General features: G+C 40.7%; 1 protein-coding gene across 6 annotated transcripts in view; it reads left to right on the forward strand.

The window, feature by feature from the left end:
* The window catches only part of LOC102417765 (zinc finger protein 420-like), a 28,521-nt gene extending 10,999 nt beyond the window's left edge, over positions 1-17,522 (forward strand). For 5 of the 6 annotated variants that reach the window (XM_023764930.1, XM_023764929.1, XM_023764931.1 and 2 more), the window contains 3 exons: positions 2,816-2,942; positions 11,538-11,611; positions 13,435-17,522. In XM_023764930.1, coding sequence (XP_023620698.1) covers positions 2,816-2,942; positions 11,538-11,611; positions 13,435-15,798 — 2,565 coding nt within the window. In that variant the 3' untranslated portion in view covers positions 15,799-17,522. Of the gene's footprint in view, positions 1-924; positions 1,046-2,815; positions 2,943-11,537; positions 11,612-13,434 lie in introns of those variants that run through there. The other variant, XM_023764934.1, reaches the window with a different exon arrangement.
* The last annotated feature ends 6,788 nt before the right edge of the window (positions 17,523-24,310 follow it).

The raw sequence follows: 24,310 nt of genomic DNA on the forward strand, positions 1-24,310 counted from the left end.
CTGATCGATGGATCTCTGTCATCGATGTTTCTAACTCTCTATCCCTCTCCTTTCCTCTCTGTAAAAAATCAATAAAATATATATTTTTAAAAAAAAAGAATGGGAGGGAGAAGGAGAAAGAGGTAGAAACATCAATGAGCAGAGAGACTATTGATTGGCTGTCTCCTGCACATCCCGAACTGGGGATCGAGTCCATAACACAGGTATGTGCCCCTGACTGGAATCAAACCCGGGACCCCTCAGTCCGCAGGCTGACGCTCTATCCATTGAGCCAAACCAGCTAAGGCCCTGTCTCTTTTTTAATATATGCTTTTATTGATTTAAGAATGGGAGGGAGGCCCTAGCTGGTTTGGCTCACTGGATAGAGTGTCCGCCTGGGCACTGAAGGGTCCCAGGTTCTCTTCCGCTCAAGGGCATGTACCTTGGTTGCAGGCACATCCCCAGTAGCGGGTGTGCAGGAGGCAGCTGATCGATGGTTCTCTGTCATCGATGTTTCTAACTCTCTATCCCTCTCCTTTCCTCTCTGTAAAAAATCAATAAAATATATATTTTTAAAAAAAAAGAATGGGAGGGAGAAGGAGAAAGAGGTAGAAACATCAATGAGCAGAGAGAATCATTGATCAGCTGACTCCTGCACAATGCCCACTGGGGATCGAGTCTAAAACCTGAAGTGTGCCCTGACCAGGAATGGAAACCTGCCCTCCTGGTTCATAGATCTACACTTTACCTCCGAGCCACCCTGGCCGTGCTATACTTCTCTCCTTTATTTAAGAGTCTTCTCTGCATTCATTTTTTTAAATATATATTTTTTTATTGATTTCAGAGAGGAAAGGAAAAGTACAGAGAAATAGAAACATCAATGGTGAGAGCAAATCATTGATTGGCTGCCTCTTGCAAGTCCCTCACTGGGGATTGAGCCTGCAACCCAAGTATATGTCCTTGACCGGAATCGAACCTGGGACCCTTCAGTCTGCAGGCCAACGCTCTATCCACTGAACAAAACTGGCCAGGGCTCTCTGCATTCATTTTATGCAGCCTCTCCAAGGTCAGAAAGCATTCCTACCTTTAATTAATGACTTTCAAGTACTCAGAACGTCCCTTTTGTGACAAATCAACCTGGGAAGGCAGCCATGCCTGACATCCCTATTGGGATGGGGTCAGAGGCTCTTGTGTCTTGAAGAAGGGAAATTAAGTTTTAGATTCAAGTGGCTACAGCATCAGCTCTTGATCAGGGGTAAGAAAATGGACATTTGCCGTAACCAGTTTGGCTCAGTGGATAGAGTGTCGGCCTGCAGACTGAGGGGACCCAGGTTCGATTCCGATCAAGGGCATGTACGTTGGTTGCAGGCACCTCCCCAGTGGGGTGTGTGCAGGAGGCGGCTGATTGATGTTTCTCTCTCATTGATGTTTCTAACTCTCTATCCCTCCCCTACCTCTCTGTAAAAAGTCAATAAAATATATATATATTTTTTAAAAAAATGCACATTTTACTGCTCAAAATAGCTCAGAAAAGGTCTGAAAGATGAATAAATAGTAAATAGAAGAGAGTTGCTCACTAGATTAGTACGAAAGACTTGATAGGTAAATATTCCATTAGCTTACAGAACATGAGAGGTACACATGGATTGACACTAAACCATCTTGATTTCATAGTTGTAAAATGTGTGTCTTAGTGCCTAAATTGGTAACATTATTTCAGCTATTTTTTCTCAAGTATGTTTTTATTTCAGAGATGGAGAGGTAGAGATAGAAATATCAATAATGAGAGAGAATCATTGATTGGCTGCCTCCTGTACACCCCACACTGGGAATTGAGCCCACAAACTGGTCGTGTGTCCAGACCGGGAATCAAACCAGTGACCTCTTGGTGCATGGGGCAGCGCTCAACCACTGAGCAACACCTGCTGGACCAGGCAGAATATTCTTATTCTAAGATTACTCAGAGTAAATATCCAACTAGTATTGTAGATTCTATGTGTCCTATTCCATGAGAACTGAATTTCATTAACAGACTCTTTTAGTTCAAAGTTCTATGTGAATTTTTTCTTGTGTTTTCTTTTTCTGTGTATTCACAAGTATGGCACATGATGTGGAAACATTGGCATCACAAATAAAAAGTGAGCTTGTGACAGGTGGAAACACAGGACCCATCTCAGAACCTGGATCAGAATCTGTGTCTTTACAAAAGTTCAGTTAGTTGTGGTCTGCTTCACACTTGAGAAGAAGTCCATATACTTCCAAGCCAGCGTGACATTTCCAGCTGAAAAATAAATATACACTTCTGATCCTGAACGATGCAAACACAGTACTCAGAAATCCATATGCCTGTGTCCATACCTTATTTTTTTACCTTTTTAAAATATATTTTTATTGATTTTTTTTTTAGAATAAGGGAGAGAGAGAGAAAGAGAAACATCAGTGATGAGAGGGAATCATTGGTCAGCTCCCTTCAGCACATCCCATACTGGGGAAGGAGCCCGCAATCCAGGCATGTGCCTTTGGCCGGAATTGAAACCTCGACTCCTCAGTGCATAGTCGGACACTGTATCCACTGAGCCAAACTGCCTAGGGCTATGCCTTAATTTTAAAGTTTATTTTCCTGTAAAGTAAAGTCTGTACCGTGGATTTGTGGACATGTGTCGTCCTCATTTGTCAGTGTTCGAAATCGCATCAGAGAATGTTAGTAGAGCAAAGTGATATTGATGATTCAGGATACTCCCCTAGGTCCAAACCTCTTCTCCTGGCACTGTTTTCATGTTGGGTGACATTATAAACTCTTCTGGTGACCTCTTGGTAAATGTGTCTTTTCTTTCAGGAACCGTTGACCTTCAGGGATGTGGCCATAGATTTCTCTCAGGAGGAGTGGGAATGCCTGGACCCATTACAGCAGAAATTGTACCTGGATGTGATGTCGGAGAATTACAGCAACCTTGCCTCCCTGGGTGAGGATGACTTCCTTCCTGAGTTCCTACTCCACCTGAAGCGTTTTGTTTCCTTTATTATTTTAACATCTCTAAGGGACTTGTTTCTGTGTTAGATTCTTGCTCTCAAGGAACAAATTGGGCCCTAGCTGGTTTGGCTGAGTGGAGAGAGCACTGGTCTGCAGACTGAAAGGTCCCAGGTTTGATTCTTGTCAAGGGCCAATGCCAGGGTTACTGGCTCACACCCCCTACTGGGGATGAGCCTGCAACCAAGGTACATGCCCTTGACCGGAATGGAACCTGGGACCCTTCAGTCCTCAGGCTGACGCTCTATCCAGTGAGCCAAACCAGCTAGGGCTATATATATATATATATTTTTTTTTTTTAATATATTTTATTGATTTTTTACAGAGAGGAAGGGAGAGAGATAGAGAGTTAGAAACATCGATCAGCCGCCTCCTGCACATCTCCTACTGGGGATGTGCCCGCAACCCAGGTATATGCCCTTGACCGGAATTGAACCCGGGACCTTTCAGTCCGCAGGCCGACGCTCTATCCACTGAGCCAAACCAGTTTCGGCTATATATATTTTAAAAGGAACAAATTGAGGTCCTTGGAATAGAAAAGAAAGGCTTTGTGATGTATGTGAATTAGGAACTCAGTGTTTGCACACATTACATGTCGTCTACACTAATTAATGTACTATCAGAAAATAATATTTTCGAAAATCATTTTCTAGAATATTCCAATATTCTACCATGTCTTCTGTCCAGAGGACAACCTGGATTGGAAATGGGAAAGCCTCTATCAAAATTCACACTCCATTTTCTTTTATTTTTTGATTTTTTAAGATTTTGTTGAATTCAGGGAGGAAGGGAGATTTAGAGAGAGATAGAAACTTCAGCTGGGCATTAATTGATTTTTTGTATGTGCCCCGACTATATGTGTTCTCTGTATAAATTGCCAGATATGGAATCACTATGTTTACCGGGTACCTTTTGTAAATATTGGAAAATACTCCATCATGTTTTGTTAGTGGCTGCACTAGTGTGTTTATAATCTTGCTAACAGTGCATCAATGTTCCCATTTCTCCACTTCTTTGGTAATAATTTTTATTTTTAATTTATGGATGATTGGCATCCTGTTAGGTGTTTGGTGGTATTTCATGGTGGTGTCCATTTACATTTCTCTGATGATGAATGAGTTGAACATCATTTAATATGTCCATTGGGCATATTTATGTCCCGTTTGGGAAATGTCTGTACAGGTCCTCTGCCCATTTTTCCATCATATTGTCTTTTTGGTGTTAAGTTGTGAGAGTTTCTTATAAATTTTGGATCTTTAGCTTTTGAGGATGTAACATTGCTGGACTTTTGTTGTTGTTACTCAGTGGTTTCTTTGGTATGCCAAACTTATTCTTTTGTAGTCTCATTTCTTTATTTTTTAGCTTTTTTGTTATGCCTGAAAAGATACACCCAAACCAGTATTTTTCAGAGTGTTGGTAAAGTTCATTGACTATGCTTTCTTCCAATGTTTTAAATGCTTCAGGTCTTCTATTTTAGTTGTTAATTCATGCTGAGTTCATTTTGATGCATGGCCTATGAACGGGATCTAGTTTCATTATTTTTGCATGTATCTGTTCTGTTTTTGTTGCACTACTTGGTGAAGAATCTGTCTTTACCTATTGTGTGTTCTTGCCTTCTATCTTACAGATTAGTTAACCATATAGCTTTAGACATTTTAAAATTCTTTTTTCATGTTGACTTGTAAAAGGTCTGTATATGTTATAGATATTAACTGCTTATCTGATAATATGCTTTGAAGGCCTTTTTCCCCATTTTACTGCTTGTATTTTGAATGCACTGACAATTTGCTTTAATGTGAAGTTATTTTTATATGGGGTTTAATGCCTTTTCACTATTATGTTTTGTTTACCTTTCCTTTTAGTGCTATAATAAAAAATCAAATATTATACTAAGTTTTCTTTATGACCTAGCTGGATTGGCTCAGTGGATAGAGTGTCACCATGTGAACTGAAGGGTCCTGGGTTCAATTTTGATGAAGGGCATATGAGCAGGTTGCAAGCTCCATCTCCAGTAGGGGCCATGCTGGAAGCAGCCAATCAATGAATCTCTTAATGTTTCTCTCTCTCTCTCTCTCTCTCTCTCTCTCTCTCTCTCTCTCTCTCTCTCCTTCTCCCTTCTTCTCTGAAATCAATAAAATATATTTAAAAATAAAAACTAAAACTTTAGTATACCTCTTCTTTTAATATATTGAGTTATTATTAGCTTTATTTTTCAATCTTTTATCTATTTTGGGTTAATATTTGTATATGGTGTTTAATAACAGTCGAACTTCACTCATTCTTTTTTTGTAAAATATATTTTATTGGTTTTTTACAGAGAGGAAGATAGAGGGATAGAGAGTTAGAAACATCGATCAGCTGCCTCCTGCATACCCCCTACTGGGGATGTACCCGCAACCAAGGTACATGCCCCTGACTGGAATCAAACCTGGGACCCTTCAGTCTGCAGACCGATGCTCTATCCATTGAGCCAAACCAGTCAGGGCTTCACTCATTGTTTTACCTGTACACATCTAAGTATCTCAACACTATTCGTATATGTGAAAATATGCTTTACTTCTTTTGTGGTATAGGCACCCTTGTAGAAGATTATTTTACCTCATGCGTGAGAAGTTGTAAGTAGGCTTTTATTCTACAGTGCTTCTTTTTCATAGTTGTTAATCCTCACATGAGCACATTTTTTCCATTGCTTTTCAGAGAGAGTGGAATGGTGGGAGGAAGGAGGGTAGAGAGAGAGGGTAACATCTATGTGAGAGAGACACTTTGACTGCCCCCTGCTGCTCACACCTCAACCCAGGTGGGGTGGGAATTTGCAACTTAGGCATGTGCCCTTTAAGGGGAATTGAACCTGCCACCCTTAAGTGCACAGGATGTTGCTCTAACCCTGAGCCACACTGGCCAGGGCCTACAGTGCTCCTTTATTTACCTGTGTCTTAATGTGTAGATGATACTTTTGGATAACACCAGTTTTGAAATATTTTTTTAAATCAGAAAGTACATTGCTTTTAAGCTTATACTGTCTCTCCCATGTTTTGGTTCCTTGGTGTCCTGTGTCATTTCATACCAATTTTAGGATGAGGTTTGCTAATTTTGTGAAAAGTGTCATTGGGACATGAATAGTGACTGCTTTGAATGTTTATGTCAACCTTGGGTACTCGTGATAGCTTATACTGTTAGCATTCCAATTTAAGGTCATTGCATGTGTAGTTCATTTATTGAGTTCTTATTTAATTACAGCCAGCACTACTTTATACTTAATTTTATTGATTTTAGAGAAAGATAGCAATGGGGGGGGGGGGTGGAAGAGAGAGAGACATACATTTATTTCCCCACTTATTTATGCATTCATTGGTTACTTTTTAATGTCCCCTGAGCACAAATCAAAGCTGCAATGATTTGGTATCAGGACCACACTGTAAACAACTGAGCTACTCGGGAAAGGCGAGAATATCCTTTTCTTATCTGGTGGTATAGGCACCCGTGTTGAAGATCTTTAGTCCCTATTCAGGAGAATTTCTATGTAGGCCTTTTATTCTACCTTGCTTTATTATTTCACATAATGTCTGTATTACAGGTTTTTTATTTTTGGCTTATAATTTTTTTTTTTATTATTGATATCAGAGAGGAAGGGAGAGATAGAAACATCAACCAAGAGGGAGAATTATTGATAGGCTGCCTTCTACATGTCCCCTACTGGTAATTAAACTCACAACCCGGGCCTGTGCCCTTGACAGGAATCAAACCTGGGACCTTTCAGTTCACAGGTCGGCGCTCTATCCACTGAGCCAAACTGGCTAGTCCTGTATTATAGTTTTTGATAACAGAAGCTTTGAAGTATGTTTTAAAATCAAGAAGCCTAAAGCCTTTAATTTCATACATTCTTTTCACGATTGACTTGGTTACATGGAGTCCTGTGACATTCACATTAATTTTAGAAAGAGCTTTTCTATTTCCACTAAAAGTGTCCCTGGGACTTTGATAGGGATTGCTTTGAATGTTTAGGTCACTTTGGGTACTAATGACAGCTGATACTGTTAGCATTGCAAAGTAGGATCACGGAATGTGTTTTCCAACTTACTCTTGTTATTTGATTACAGCCATCAATGTCTGTGTATATGTTTTTTTTGTTAATCCTCACCCTATGGGCTTTTTTTCCATTGAGTTTTAGGTAGTGTGAGAGGGAGGGAGGGGTAGAAACAGAGAGAGAGAGAATAAAATATCGATGTGAGAGAGAGACATCGTTTGTTTGGCTTCCTCACACGTCCCAAACGGGGTTGAGATCTAATCTGCAGCCATTTGCTGGGTGGCCCCATGCTCTAACCACTGATACTGCAGAGAGCAGCCAGTAGTATTTTATACTTTACAGCATACAAGTCATGCACCTTCTTAAGAAGTAAACTGTTAATATTTTATTTTCCATTATGCTGGTAATCATGTAAATACATATTTAATTTGTTATTCTGTATTAATTTCTGTTCCTCTACAGGGACACAGCTAACTTCATTGATTGGTTTTATATACCATGTTTTGAGAAAGTAATTATATACTAGGGGCCCAGCGCACAAAATTCGTGCATGGTGCGGTGGTCCCTGAGCCTGGTCTGCACCTTGCACACTCTTCAATCCGGGATCCCTCTCACAATCTGGGACCACTAGCTCTTTACTGCTCACCTGCCTGCCTGCCTGATTGCCCCTAACCACTCTGCCTGCCAGCCTGATGCACCTAACTGTGCCTTGCCAACCTGATCACCCCTAACTGCCCTCCCCTGCCGGTCTGATTGCCCCTAACTGCTCTCCCCTGCCAGCCTGCTAACTTCTCTCCCCTGCCAGCCTTTTCATCCCTTACCTCCTGTGCCTCAGCCCCCGCCACCGAGACTTTGTCCAAAAGGACATCCGGAAGATGTCTGGTCTAATTAGCATATTACCCTTTTATTAGAATAGATGTTTATAGATATCTATTCTTTTAAAATATATTTTTATTTATTTCAGAGGGGAAGGGAGAGGGAGAGAGAAACATCAATGATGAGAGAGAATCATTGGTTGGTTACCTCCTGCACGCCCCCCACTAGGGATCGAGCCCACAACCCAGGCATGTGCCCTTGACCGCAATCGAATCCAGGACCCTTCAGTCTTCAGGCCGACACTCTATCCACTGAGCCAAACCAGCCAGGGTTATAGATATCTATTCTAATAAAAGAGTAATATGCTAATTAGACCGGGTTGACTCTCCGTCTTCCGGACGTCTGACTTCCTTCTGGACAAAGCCCTGGTGGTGGAGGTCAACACAGAGGCAGTTAGGGGTGATCAGGCCAGCAGGGGAGGGCAGTTGGGGGTGAGATCAGGCCGGCAGGGGAGGGCAGTTAGGGGCGATTAGGCAGGCAGGCAGAGGTAGTTAGGGGTGATCAGGCCAGCAGGGGAGGGCAGTTGGGGGCGATTAGGCAGGCAGGCAGAGGTAGTTAGGGGTGATCATGCAGGCAGGCAGGTGAGCGGTTAGGAGCCAGTGATCCCAGATTACGAGAGGGATGTCCGACTGCCGTTTAGGAATCAGACATCCCCCAAGGGGTCCACGATTGGAGAGGGTGCAGGCTGGACTGAGGGAACTCCCCCCCCCCCAAGTGCATGGATTTCGTGCACCGGGCCACTGGTGTGTATATATTTTTAGAAATGTGGTATCTGTGATTTGCAATACAGAATTCTGACACCTATAAACAGAGATTTTGTTTATTTTCTATTTTTTGTTGAGAGCATGAGAACTACTTAAAATATCTTAAGGTTATAACAATGTACCTTAAACTCATAATGTCAATTGCATACAAATCTCTGCTGATTGCCATTTCTACCCATGTACCCACATAAGTTGATTTCACATTATCTTTGATGTTGTTTGTCTTATAGAAGAGATTTAAGATTTTATTTATTTTTTATAAATACATTTTTTATATTAATTTCGAGAAGAATGAGATGAGAAAAGAGAAAGAAATATCCATGATGAGAGAGAATCATTGATTGGCCACCTCCTGCACACCCCACACTGGGGAATGAGCCCAAAACACAGGCATGTGCCCTGACCGGGGATCAAACTGTGACCTGATTCACAGATAGACACTTAACTACTGAGCCACTCAGGTCAGACAATTCCTTTTATTTTCTAAAGTTACACAAGAGAAATCAAATTGATATGTGTTTCTTTAATATAACACCACAAATTTTTACATTTCTGTATATTTTTCCACATACAAGGCATCTTTATTTGTTCATATGTTAGTGTTGTCTAGAATTTTTAAATTACCCCCAGAAATATATTTGTTACGGATTTTTTATAGGGCCAGTCTAATAATAAAAAAGTTTTCGAGCTGGAAAAGTTTTTTCCTCGCTATTGTTTATCATCTATTCTGTCAACATTCTTTTTGGGTGGTTTTTGTTCATTCATCAGTTCCTTGTTTTATTCATACCCTTTCCCCCCCCAATAGTTTTCTGCTTAGAAACCTCTTAATAATCTTAGAGGAGCTGTCTTTTCCATGAGGAATTATTTTTTTATATGTTTTGAGAAAATATTCTGGGACTCATGATATTTTCATTGTTTTTTTCTGTTCTCATGTTTATATTTATTCTACTTAGAAGTCAATGAGCTACTTGCATTTGTATGTCACTTTATATAAGCTGCCTACTCCTTTTCACTGTTCTGTCTCTATGGGGTTGCCTTTATGGTCGATTTATTAGTGTCTTAGGAGTTCCTTAAATTCTCTTCACATTTCCACATATTTGTAGACTTCTCTGAATCAAAATTTTAATGCTTTATGTACAAATGTTTTGATTATTTCATTACTAATTTTAAATGTATCTGTATTGATTTCATAGAGGAAAGGAGAGGGAGAGAGAAATAGAAACATCAGTGAAGAGAGAGAATCATCGATCAGCTGCTTCCTATACATTCGGGGATTGAGCCTTTAACCCAGGCCTGTGCCCTGTTGTGGAGCCAAACTGTGATTTCCTAATTCATAGGTTGAAGCTCTACCACTGAGCCACCACTAGTGGGCAAATTCTTTGATGTTTTGAGTTGATCACGTCTTTCATTTATGATTCTACTGTATTTATTTTTATTTTTTTAATATATTTTATTGATTTTTTACAGAGAGGAAGGGAGAGGGATAGAGAGTTAGAAACATTGATGAGAGAGAAACATCAATCAGCTGCCTCCTGCACACTCCCTGCTAGGAATGTGCCCGCAACCCAGGCACATGCCCTTGACCGGAATTGAACCTGGGACCCTTCAGTCAGCAGGCCGACGCTCTATCCACTGAGCCAAACCGGTTAGGACATCTACTGTATTTTTTAATTTGGGTATTATGTATTTCAATTTCTCCTTTCGGTGTGATGTTTGTAAAATATTTTCTCATTGTATTTTTATTTTGATGATATAATATTTTGGTGATATTAAATAATTGTCTTTTTTTTCCTTCTTTCTGGCATTAAGATATTTATTTCCCATTCTTTTTGAGGTAATTAATATATTTCCATTAATGTAGTGCCAGTTTGAATATATTTGTTTTGTTTTCCTGATGGTACACTTTTTTTTTCATGACTTGATATCTTTTGTTGAGATTCCTGAATTATAAAGTAGCAGTCTTTCGAACATGCTTTTTATAAGAAGAAACAAATAATAACCATTTGTGGGACAAATTCTTCTTTTGGTCAACACTCTTTTCAGTACAGTGGGGCCTTTACTTACAAGTGTCCCGACTAACGAGTTTTTTGAGATAGGAGCCGTCTCTCGGCCGATTTTTTGCTTTGAGTTTCGAGCTAAAATTCGGGTTACGAGCCAGCTTCAGATACCCCACCGCTAGTTGGCGCAGCGAACGTCATAGTGAACGCCACAACATCAGCCCAGCATCACGTGTCTCACTCGTTCACTTTAATGATTTGACATACGAGTAATTTGAGTTACGAGCTCCGTCGTGGAACGAATTAAACTCGTAAGTCAAGGCCCCACTGTATCTCTATTATTGGTTCAGTTGTCTGTTTAATTTCACAATTGGAAATGTTCTCTGTTTTCTTCTCAGACACATGATATCTTTTCAGAGTTGATATACATCTTCAGTACCTCAGTCTTTGTGGTGCTCGAACACTTTCTCATTGTTTCTTTGTAGCAGCCTCTGCAGGTCACTTACTGTGGATTGCCATTCTGTTCACACTCTGTCATGCACAACAGACACTTGTTCAAGATGCTTCAAAACAGGTAGATCATTGAACATGTACTTCCCTCATCTCTCTCCAGTGAAAAAACTGGGAGTTGGGAGAGTTTTTATAATGTTGCCATTGTGTGCCAGGGGGTTTGAGCAGGTATCATTGGCAAATGTAAGCAACTCTTTGTCTCTCCTTGATGTGAATTTTCCTCATTGTACTTATCTTGAACTTTCATTGAATCCTTCACTGGCTCTTGGAGTACTCAAAACTGTCACTTGGCCTATATTGGTGGTAACTTCAAAGTGCACTCACCTGGTTGTCAAAACTGAACATTTGTTTTCTTTCAGTTATGTCATCTGAAGATGACCAGGCCTTTATGCCAAAGTCCGGAATACAAGATTTATTCTCTGAAAAAATACTGGTAAGATATAAAAGTTGTCACTTTGATAATGTATACTTAATGAAAACTTTGGAATTTCAGAACAGTGTGATGAGAAGAGAGAGAATTAATATAAACAAAACTAATGTGTAACTGTTTTCATAATAAAATTGAGATTACCTATCGAGTAGAGGTTAAGTGTAGTATGCATTTGGGAAACCTTCAGTATTAAAGTTAGTTACATTGGCAGATCAGTGTGTTTCTGCACATGAAGATTGAAAACAACTTTTTACTGTTATGCATTCTTGGAAAGGAAATCTGGAAAAACTAGGAATTCACATAGTCTGTAGTGTAAATAGTCCTTTGAATTGTTTAAAATGTAGGGTGGGATTATATTTTCATGCAATCATTTCTAAAATGTAGAGATTTATAATGTGCCTCTAAAATTTAAATGTACTCAGTTTGGAAATCTTATTATTATTACTTTTAAATATATTTTTATTAAATTCATAGAGGGGGAGAGAGAGAGAGAGAGAGAGAAAGAGAGAGAGAGAGAGAGAAACATCAATGATAAGAGAGAATCATTGATTGGCTGCCTTCTGCTTGCCCCCCCCAAGGATTAAACCTGCAACCTGAGCATGTGCCCTTGATTGGAATGTTACCTGGGAGCCTTCAGTCCTCAGGGAAATGCTCTATCCTCTGAGCCAATCCAGCTAGAGATTTTATTTTATTTATTTATTTTTACTATGATAACATTTATTCATTTATTTTTAAATTGTCTTTTCTTTTTTTTATTTTAAAGTTTTATTGAAAGGAGTAGCATTTTTTTTTAATGAAACATTTCTTGTACCCCATTATATAAAAATATTAATAATGGAGTTACTCATTTCAAATTGTAGTTCAGTTCTCATTTCATACTGTCACCTCCTTCAGTTCTTTCTGAAGCAGTTAGACAGTATAAAATAGTCAATCTTCAATGCATTAGTTAGAATTCTCCTGGGCCTGGCTGTCGGATGGGATGGCGCTGCTGTTACTCTTGCCTTTGCCCTACATGCTTGTGCCGAGAGCAGCTCCCACTGACACGGACCTGTCAACTCATCACAGCCTCCTCAGGAATAGCCCCATCCCCATGGCGACCCATGCAGCCACCCCCACTATTGGCCCCTCCACGCCAAAGCTCCGCCCCCTTCTCCTAGGCAGCTGACAGACCTCCTCCTCCCTCCCTAAATTTTATTTTCTTGTGTAAAGTTTTAGAAATAGTAGTATATATGTCTCCTTTTTTTTCCCCATTGACCTTTCCCCAGGCTTCCTTACCGCCCCCCTCCCCCCAAGCACATGCCCTTACCCCGCCCCCCTAGTGTCTTCTGTCCATTAGTTATGCTTATATGCATGCATATAAGTCCTTTGATTGATTCTTGCCCCCCTTATTTTATTTTTATTAAAATACATATTTTAATTGATTTTAGATAGGAATGTAGAGGAAGACAGAGAGGCAAACATCAATGAGAGTCAATTATTTCTTGGCTGCCTCCTGCTTTCCTCACACTGGGAACCGAATCCAAATCCAGGGATTGTGCCTGACCCAGAATGGAACCCCAACCATCTTATTCATACATCAAAGCTCAACCAATGAGCCATGCTTGCTAGGCAATTTGGCAGTCTTTTAAACAAGGATTTATTCTTCCTCTGAAAATTAATGTTTTGTATTTATTTTTTGTGTATAATTTTAATAAATTAGGAAAGCATTTTCTATACAACTCTCTTGTTTTAATGAGTATCATAAAATGGTTCTTATGGAAGAAGTGTACATGATTAATAAATTTATAACTATCATTAAAGGCCTTTCTGTCTCCCATTATCTCCAGAGTACATATAATGGAGACCAAAGTTATCAGTGGTATGAACATTGGAATAACTTTAAGCAAGAGTCATACCTTAATAATCAGTGGAGAAGCGAGCTTCCAGAGGACCATTATAAAAGTGGAAAAGTCATTGACCAAATGTCCAATCACACTACACATCAAGTTATTCCTATTGTGGAGAAGACATACAAAGGCAGTAAATATGTCCAGTCTTTTCAGCAGTTTTCAAATTACACTGAACAAGAGAATATTCATATCGGGGAGGAGGCTGACAAATGGAATCCTTGTGGTAGACTCTCCAGTCAAATATTCAATCTAAATATAATGGAAAAAATCCATAATGGAGAAAAAACTTATAAATGTAAAGATTCTGATAGAACATCTAATTGGCCTTCAGGTTGTACTCTAAATCAGAGAATTCAGACTGGAGGGAAGTCTTACAAATGTAAAGCATGTGGCAAAGCCTTTAAATGTCATTCTTCTCTTATTGTACATAAGGGAAGAATTCATACTATTGCAAAATTTTGCAAGCTCAGAGAAGATGGAAAAGGCTTTAGTCAGTTCTCAAGACATACTCAACATCATAGAAATCATACAGGAGAAAAGTCTTATAAATGTTCAGAATGTGACAAAGCCTTTACCCGGAGCTCAACCCTTAGTATTCATCAGAGAATTCACACTGGAGAGAAACCTTATGACTGTAGAGATTGTGGCAAAGCCTATGGAAGCTCCTCAGACCTTACTAAGCATCAGAGAGTTCATACTGGAGAGAAGCCTTATAAATGTAGAGAATGTGGCAAAGCCTTTAGATGGTCCTCAGATCTTACTAAGCATCAGAGAGTTCATACTGGAGAACAGCCTTATAAATGTAGAGAATGTGGCAAAGCCTTTTCACTGTCCTTATACCTTACTAAGCATCAGAGAGTTCATACTGAAGAGAAGCCTTACATATGTGGAGAATGTGGCAAAGCCTTTACACTGTCCTTATACCTTAGTAGGCATCAGAGACTTCATACTGGAGAGAAGCCCCATAAATGTGGAGAATGTGGCAAAGCCTTTAGATGGTTCTCACATCTTACTATGCATCAGAGAGTTCATACTGGAGTGCAGCCTTATAAATGTAGGGGATGTGGCAAAGCCTTTAGATGGGCCTCAGACCTTACTACGCATCAGAGAGTTCATACGGGAGAAAAACCTTATAAATGTAGAGAATGTGGCAAAGTCTTCAGCCGGCCCTCAACCCTTCGTATTCATCAGAGACTTCATACTGGAGAGAAGCTTTATAAATGTAATGAATGTGGCAGAGCCTTTACACAGTCCTCACACCTTACTTCTCATCAGAAAATTCACACTGGTGTGGAGTCTTATAAATGTAGGGAATGTGGCAAAATCTTCAGTGGAGCATCAGAACTTACTTATCAGAGACTTCACAGTGGAGAGAACCCTTATATATGTAGAGAATGTGGCAAAACCTTCAGTGTAGCATCATACCTTACTTATCAGAGAGTTGACACTGGAGAAAAGCCTTATAAATGTACTGAATGCGGCAAAGTCTTTAGCCAATCCTCACACTTTACTTGTCATCAAAGAGTTCACACAGGAGAGAAACCTTATAAATGTAGGGAATGTGGCAAAGCCTTTGGCAGCTCCTCAGGCCTTACTAGGCATCAGAGAGTTCATACTGGAGAGAAACCTTATAAATGTAGAGAATGTGGCAAAGCCTTTAGATGGTCCGCAGATCTTATTCCACATCAGAGAGTTCATACTGGAGAAAAACCTTATAAATGTGGAGAATGTGGCAAAGCCTTTAGAAGATCCTCAGATCTTTCTAATCATCAGAGAGTTCATACTGGAGAAAAGCCTTATAAGTGTAGAGAATGTGGCAAAACCTTTACACTGTCCTTATATCTGACTAGGCATCAAAGAGTTCATACTCAAGAGAAGCCTTACATATGTGGAGAATGTGGCAAAGCCTTTACACTGTACTCATACCTTACTAGGCATCAGAGACTTCATACTGGAGAGAAGCCTCATAAATGTGAAGAATGTGGCAAAGCCTTTAGATGGTCCTCACACCTTACTACGCATCAGAGAGTTCATACTGGAGAAAAACCTTGTAAATATACCGACTGTGGTGAAGTCTTTAGCCAGCCCTCAACTCTTAGTATTCATCAGAGACTTCATACTGAAGAGAAGCTTTATAAGTGTAATGAATGTGGCAAAGCCTTTACACAGTCCTCAGACCTTACTTCTCATCAGAGAATTCACACCGGAGAGGAATATTGTAGAGAATGGCAAAATCTTGAGTGGAGCATCAGACCTTACATATCAGAGACTTCACAATGGAGAGAACCCTTATATATGTAGAGAATGTTGCAAAACCTTCAGTGTAACATCATACCTTATCATCAGAGTTCACACCGGAGAGAAGCCTTATAAATGTAGAGAATGTGGCAAATTCATTGGCAGTTCTTCAAAATTTATTTTGAAGAGGAAAATGCACAGCAGAGAGATCATACTGGAGAGAAGCCTTATAAATGTAGAAAGTGTGAGAAACCTTTTATTTACTGGTCCTGCTGTACTTGACCGCATAGATTTCATAGTTGAGAGAAGTCTTAGAGATGTGTGGAGTTTGGTAAGTCCTTGGCTACTAGTGAGAACGTACTGTACATTACAGTATTCACTCTGGAAAGAAGCCTTATGAATATGAAAAATGTAAAAAAGCCTTGAAAAGTCATTCGGGTATCATTGTACTTGAGAGACTTCCTAACAGAGATTGACCTTACAAATGTAGAGAATAAGCTGGAGCCTTTACCCACAGCTCAAAATTTACTCAACATCAGAGATTTTATACTGGTGGAAACCTTACACTGTAGAAAATGTGAGAAAGCACTGGCTGGCATTCCTCGGTTGTTTGTTTTGACCTATGAACTACAAGGTTAGGGGGCAATTCCTGGTCAGGGCACATGCCCTGGTTGCAGACTCGATCTCCAGTGTGTGGCATGCACTCTCCTCTGAAAACAATAAAATATATATTTTGAAAAAAGAAAAAATGTGAGGAAACCTTTGGTCTGTGTGTATTCCTTCCTGTATATCAGAGAGTTTATACTGGAGAAAAACCTTGCAAATGTGACGAGTGATGTTAATCCTTTTCTAGTCAATGGAGTCTTATTTAGCATCATAGAACTCTTTGTGAAGGAAAGCCTTACAACTGTGAAGACTGAGGCACAACTTTTAATTACCATTGTCTTGCTCAACACAAGAGAGCGTACTGGAGGGAACACCTATAAATGTATTTTGTGTGACTTTGATAAACAGTTGGGTTGCCCACACTGTGTTTCTCCTTGGTAGAGCGTCGACCCATGAACTGGGAAGTCTGTGCTCATTTCCCAATCAAGGCTCATGCCCTGTTTGTGGGCTAGATACCCAGTAGGGTTCGTGCAAGTGCAGCTGATTGATGATTCTTTGTTATCATTGCTGTTTCTATCTATTTCCCTCCCCCTTCTTCTCTCTCAAACCCTATACCAGTGATGTTGTAGTACAAGATAGGAGATGTTTCATACCCAGGATGCAGAATTGCCATGAACTCTGCATTTGAGAGAGGACACCTGTTTCCGAGCTGCACTCCTAGGTAAACACAGAAAATTAACTTAATTTCATTTTCTATTTCATATTTCTGTGTTGTGTTTTTTTCCTCATTTTTCTACTCAACTGATACTCTTTTCTGCAGTGCTATAACAATGGCATTTAAACCTCTTCTCTTCCACATCAGCCCTTCTGGCCCCTATAGCTTCTGTTCTGTACTTTAGAATTTTACTAATGCAATAATTGACACCAGAATTGGGAAGTATTTTGCTTTATATTCATGAAGTAGGAGGACCACCATTTGTTTTCATGCTGGATTCTGGATTTTGAATATGAATATTAATTTTTGTGTACTTCATAACTGGAATGATTTTTCTTGTCCTGATTTTCATTGGTGTCCTTAAGAATTTCTTAGTGTAATGTAGCTGGTTTCGCTCAGTGTATAGAACGTCAGCCTGTGGGATGAATGATCCCAGGTTTGATTCCTGTCATGGACAAATGCCTGGATTGTGGGCTCGATCCCCAGTGGCGGGTGTGCAGGAGGCAGCCAATCAATGATTCTCTCATCATTGATGTTTCTCTCTCTCCCTCTTCTTTCCTCTCTGAAATCAATAAAGGAAGAAAAAAAAACAATTTCTCAGTGTTACCTCATTAACTTATTTTGGGGGATGGGTTCAGCCCGTGTTAGATTTTATTGTCAATTACTTAAATGTAGCTGGATATTGGTCATTCTTTCAAGAGGAATCCCAGAGAACATGGCAGATTTGCGGTTGAAAAATTTTATTATTTTGCATCAAAGTTGTTATGTATATTGACAGCATGACCACAGTTATGTTCATAGGCATTAGTTGTCCCTGCAGTGTTTTCCCAAGCCGTGACTGTAAATTTCAGGGACAGCAGGATAGCAGAAATTGAAATGAAAAGCCCCATATTTATTGCTTCTCCAGTGTACTGTTGTAAATTTGTACAAGCTGGTAAATATTAGTTCTTTTTCATGGGCCATCCCAACGGATCACACAATGGTTAAAAAACTAGATATTGGATACTCTTCTACTTCCTGACATTCCCATGGGGCATTTATACATATAAGAATCTCCTGATATTTTGTGACTAGGTCTCTCTCTGGATGAGGGGCTTTATGGTTTTGTTCTGTTTGGGACAAACTATTAGATCCGGATCATTCATAGGAATTTGATGTCACCTAGACAATAGTTCCATTTTCTGGTATTTGATGTCACCTAGACAATAGTTCCATTTTCTGGTACTGCCGTGAGGAAAGTTGAGGAGGTGTATTGGTGCAAAATATACATAAGATTTGTTTTTCACATGGTCATTTGGAAAATAGAGAAATAGACATTGTTTCTAGGTTTAGACAGTCTTCTGTCTTCATTTTGTCCAGAATGCATATTCTTCTGCTTTGGGTTGCAAAGCTCTTAAGTCAGAGATTTCAACATATTTTATCTCACGGCACAAATGGAAGAATTACTGAAATTCAGAGGTCCACCAAAATATATATTTTTCCAGTCTGTCCAAAAAAATGTCTGACTTTGTTTTTTTTTTGTTTTGTTTTTAAATATATTTTATTGATTTTTTTACAGAGAGGAAGGGAGAGAGATAGAGAGTTAGAAACATCGATCAGCTGCCTCCTGCACATCTCCCACTGGGGATGTGCCCGCAACCCAGGTACATGCCCTTGACCAGAATCGAACCTGGGACCTTTCAGTCCGCAGGCCGACGCTCTATCCACTGAGCCAAAGCGGTTTCAGCCTGACTTTGAATTATGCTCACCACACAGCTATTACTGTGCTGGCTGTTGTCACTTATTTTAATTCGACAATCTATGGGTAATGTAGTCTCTGGTGTTGACTAAATAGCCAGGTGTTGCTTGTTCTAAAAAATGTTGCAGCACACCAGTCTCCTTGTGTGACACTCAGTTGATAATCTCTGTTATCCAATCCATCTTGTCTAATGAATCATTTAAGACCACTTTTTCCGTGTTGACATTTTTTTTCTGGCATATCTATCCATTGATGTCAATGGGAAGCTAAAGTCCCCAGCTAGGACTGTATTAATTAATTTTAAAATGCTAATAACTACACACCTATCAATAATCACAATATAAGGGGGTTAACTTCAACCAGAAAACACAGGGTAACTGGATGGATATGAGATCTATACCCATACTTATGCTGTCTAAATGAAACCCATTTCAGATCAAAAGACATCTCATGAAAGTAAAGGGTTGGGGAAAAAAAGTTATTTCATCTCTACCTTTGGGCCCCAAAGAAACTACTCTGCAGAGAATTTTGCTCTAGTAAAAGCTCTAATCTTGGACTGTGTACATTTAATATAGGCACGAGGATAACTGCTCAGTGTTAGCTGACCCATGTGGAAGTGCTGCCTTTTAGTGAAGTCAGCACATAAACAGTTTTTCATTTACCCAGAAATTTGTTTGGGAAGGAAAAGTAGGAGACATTCCACATTATTATCAATGGCCCATTATTGAGATTATAGGGACTACTAAATAACATTCATTTGACAATGTACTCCCAGAATACAAAGACTTCAAAGATCACAACTTATTACCAGAATATATTTATCTGTTGAAAAATATATTAATTAAAATTTCTCTCCCACAGTGTTGGAAGGTACCTTATGTTATCAGGTGCCTAATCATAAATGGACATCTGTGTCTGTCTCTGACACTTCCCTTCATCTACAATAGAAATCAGACTTTTCAAAAATGAACAGCCCAATCATCATAAATAGCCAGGCATTCTAAGACACTGGTGCAGCCTGTCAAATAAATGTTACTCCTAGTATTAGTAATAGTAATAATAATAAGAGGCTTTTCTCAAACCGATATGTATATATATTATAGCTATTAATATTACTGAAGGTGTATTATATGCCTTTAAACTACAAGTATAAGAAAATATACTAAACGCAATACACAGTAAATAAAACCTGAATCATAATAACTTATAAATTAAAACGAATCTATTGTGCCTTGCAGGTGTGGCTCGGTTATTGAGCATAGAACTAGGAACTGGGAGGTCAGAGTTTCATTCCAGGTCAGTGCACATGCCAGGGTTGCGGGCTCCATCCCCAGGGAGGTGAATGCAGGAGACAGCTGACATAGGATTCTCGGTCATCATTCATGTTGCTCTCTCTCCTTCTCCTTTCCTCTCTGAAATCAATAAAAATCTATTTTTTTAAAAAATTGCTTGGCCCAGCCGGGTGTAGCTCAGCGGTAGAGCGTCGACCTAGGAACCAAGAGGTCCCCAGTTCGATTCCCGGTCAGGGCATATGCCCGGGTTGCGGGCTTGGTCCCCAGTGGGGGGCATGCAGGAGGCAGCCAATCAGTGATTCTCTCTCATTGATGTTTCTTTCCTCTCTGAAATCAATAAAAATCTATTTTTTTTTAAAAAAATTGCTTGTTATACTTAATAGAGACCCATAAGACTTGACTGCCATCCAAGGTTACAGTCTTTCTCCATCCCCAATAGTCCATTATTTATGAAGAAAAACTAAGACTGAGCCTTCCCAGTACCAGGGCACCTCATTATCCTACAAAAAGTTGGCTCCTCAATACTTCCTTTGGATTGATTTATGTCCCAAACGTAATGTGTGCATGAAAAGGGGACACATGCTAACTTAACAAGCTCGTTGAAGGCCTGCATTTCAATCTTTCAAAGTCAGAGACCTAAAGTAACCAGAAAGGATGGTCTGAAATGAAAATCTTTTTAAAAGCAGTTTTTAGCAGGTAGGTCCTAGGCAAGAATATTTCTTAACAAGAGGGAATCCTTACCTAAGCCTGTCTATTGCCTTTTGCAGCCAGGATAACATTCCTTTGGAATATCAGGGTAACTCCCCCTTTTCCAGAGCCCTCAGGACGCAACCAGTGCACCAGGGGGAAACCATAAACCCTCTCATTGTTATTATGTTAATTGTTCACTGTTAATTAAGGTGTGTACACTTATATAAACGACATGTATCAGTCATTTTACTTTTTATCCACTCACAGAGGTTTCGAAACCTCACTCGGCTCTCCCCCATCTCTCTATCACCAATGGATTTCATATAACCCACTTCCAACTTCTCTCTCTCTTTTTTTTTTTTTTAATAAGGGGTGGCAGATGAATGGTTGAGATTTTATTGCAGTGAAAGTGGAAGGGAATGCTAGAATGGGCTGTTATCCAAGGGAAAAGAAAAAGGTAAGGCAAGGAGCAGTTGAGGCCAGGGGCCTGGATGGTTGTTAAGAAGTAAGACACTCACCGTAACCAGTTTGGCTCAGTGGATAGAGTGTTGGCCTGTGGACTGAGGGGGTCCCAGGTTCGATTCCTGTCAGGGGCATGTGCCTTGGTTGCGGGCACATCCCCAGTGGGAGGTGTGCAGGAGGCAGCTCATCGATGTTACTCTCTCATTGATGTTTCTAACTCTCTATCTCTCTCCCTTCCTCTCTGTAATCTACACTAATAAAAGAGAAACATGGTAATTAGCGTACGACCGCTACCCTTTTCATTGGCTAATCAGGGCGATATGCAAATTAACTGCCAACTAAGATGGTGGTTAACTGCCAACAAAGATGGCGGTTAATTTGCATATGTAGGCACAATGCAGGGAGGCGAAAAGGAAAGCAGGAAGAAGCCCCCTGCCACTGACAGTGATCGGAAACCCAGGGGGGAGCTAAGAGCTGGCCGCCTTTGCCCTTCCTCCCAGCCATGATCCGAGAATCAGGCGCCTTTGCCGCCCTGGCCAGTGATAGCGGGAAGTAGGGGTGGAGCCAGCGATGGGAGCTGGGCAAGGGCTAAGCTGGCAGTTCCAGGAGCTTCCCAGACCCGCACCCGGCTTCTGTGATCCGTGACCACAGAAGCTGGGTGCGGGTCAGGGAAGCGTCCGCCACCAGCGTCCCTGGCCGTGGCTTCCCTGTCCCCCACCCGGCTTCTGAGATCGGAGACTGCAGAAGCTGGGTGCGCCAGCTTCCCGCCCGCACCCGGCTTCTGCAATCCGTGACCGCAGAAGCTGGGTGCGGGTCAGGGAAGAGTCCGCCGCCAGCATCCCTGGCCCCGGCTTCCCTGCCCAGCACCCGGCTTCTGCGATCTGCGATCCATGACCGCAGAAGCTCGGTGCACCAGCTCCCCAGCTGTGGCTTCCCTGCCCCGCACCCGGCTTCTGGGATGGGTGAGCTTCTGGGATGGGTGATCACAGAAGCCCAGTGCAGGGGCGATCACAGAAGCCAGGTGCGTGGGCAGGGAAGCAGCTCAGCCAGCTTTCCTGGCTGGGGCTTCCCTGCCCCACACCTGGCTTCTGCAATTGGTGATGCCTATTTCTGCATGACACTTAACTGACTACCCTCCCTTGAAGCACAGAAGAAGAAGAAGCCCCCAGAAGAAGAAGCCACCCACCTTTGGTCCTGGCACCAGCACCTGGGGCTGGCTGCAGCCCAGGAGATGGACAAGCTACTGGCCAGAGGTCCCAGGCTGCAGCCACCTGGAGAAGCTACCAGCCCTGTGGTCCAGGGCGCCAACGCCTGTGGCCAGTGAAACAGGTTCCCTCTTCTCCTACTGTAGTCATTACTTCAATATTCCCCTTCTGAATTTCTCTCCTGTGCTGCAACCCAACTCCACTTTTTATCGGAAGGATACGGAACAGAGAGAGCAGTGTTAAAAGCTTACATTTTTAAGCCGGTAAGGTTGGTACTTAAACATATAAATGGAAAACTAGAGTCCTTCAGGTAACAAAGGCTACAAAGGACAGGGACAGCGCATGACCTATTATATCCAGCAATCCATATGGGGACTGAAAACTTTGCAATGATGACAATTACTGAAGATATGAATCAACTAAAATAGTTGACAGGGACAATTCTTCCATCTTTGAAAATATCTACATCAAATCTGTTTAAATAGATTTTCATCTGCATAATATAACACATTCTGACAAGACCACCACCACCACCAACGTGGTCAGTGTTGTGCTGTAAAATGTTTAATAACTGAGGGACCCCCCCCCCACTCGAGTGCACAAATTTTGTGCACCGGCTACTAGTAAATAAATAAAATATATATTTTTAAAAAAGAAGAAGTAAGACACTACTCAGACCAACCAAATTTAGTACTTTAAATTTCCTGTGGTTATAATCTCCCATTCACTGACTTCTAATTTTAAAAAAAATATATTTTATTGATTTTTTTACAGAGAGGAAAGGAGAGGGATAGAGAGCCAGAAACATCGATGAGAGAGAAACATCGATCAGCTGCCTCCTGCACACTCCCCACTGGGGATGTGCCCGAAACCAAGGCACATGCCCTTGACCAGAATCGAACCCGGGACCCTTCAGTCCGTAGGCCGACGCTCTATCTACTGAGCCAAACAGGTTAGGGCTGACTTCTAATTTTTACTGAACCTTAATCCTTGCTGTTTTTACTTTTAAACCTTAAATTGCTACATTAAAGACTTTTACTTTTTTTTCCAGACAGAGCAACCAACTTGGTGGCCTTCCAGAAAAACAGGCAGGAGAGAGACATGCTCTGCATCTTCTCTTTTATTTATTTATTTATTTTTTTTAAATGTATTTTATTGATTTTTTACAGAGAGGAGGGGAGAGGGATAGAGAGTTAGAAACATCAATGAGAAACATCGACCAGCTGCCTCCTGCACACCCCCTACTGAGGATGTGCATGCAACCAAGGTACATGCCCTTGACTGGAATTGAACCTGCGACCCTTCAGTCCACAGGCCAACGTTCTGTCCACTGAGCCAAACCGGTCAGGGCTGCATCTTCTCTTTTAATTATAATGTATTAAATAAGGTGCACAACTGCTGTTCTCTGGAACATTATCTCAATTTGTTGAAGTTTTGCTTCCTGTCACTTGTGGACAGTTTGGCTCAAATAAACCCACAAAAATTCTTCATAGTTTTGAATGTTTCTTATGTTAACAGAAAGATGTTGAGATATAAGGAATCAGGCAATGTATTAAACCAAGAGTTAAGCATCACTAAACATCAGTCAATGTACATCTAAGAGAAACCTTCAAGGTATAATGTGTGTGGGAAAGGTCTTATCCAAAATTGCATCCATGAAGGGTCCCCGTAATATGATTTTGGAAAGCAATGTTACAAATGACAGGAGTGATGATTGTCAGGAGGAAAACGGAGTGATGATTGTCAGGAGGAAGGCCTTTCTTTTTCTTTGCTGGAAACTTCCATTCTCTGTGAAAAGCACCTGATAATTACCCACAGAGATGGCTGACTTCCTTAATTCCAGCTGCCTCTCCTTCAATGGCGAGAC

The sequence above is a fragment of the Myotis lucifugus genome, unplaced genomic scaffold (genome assembly GCF_000147115.1).
Source record: "Myotis lucifugus unplaced genomic scaffold, Myoluc2.0 scaffold_365, whole genome shotgun sequence".
Lineage (NCBI taxonomy): Eukaryota > Metazoa > Chordata > Mammalia > Chiroptera > Vespertilionidae > Myotis > Myotis lucifugus.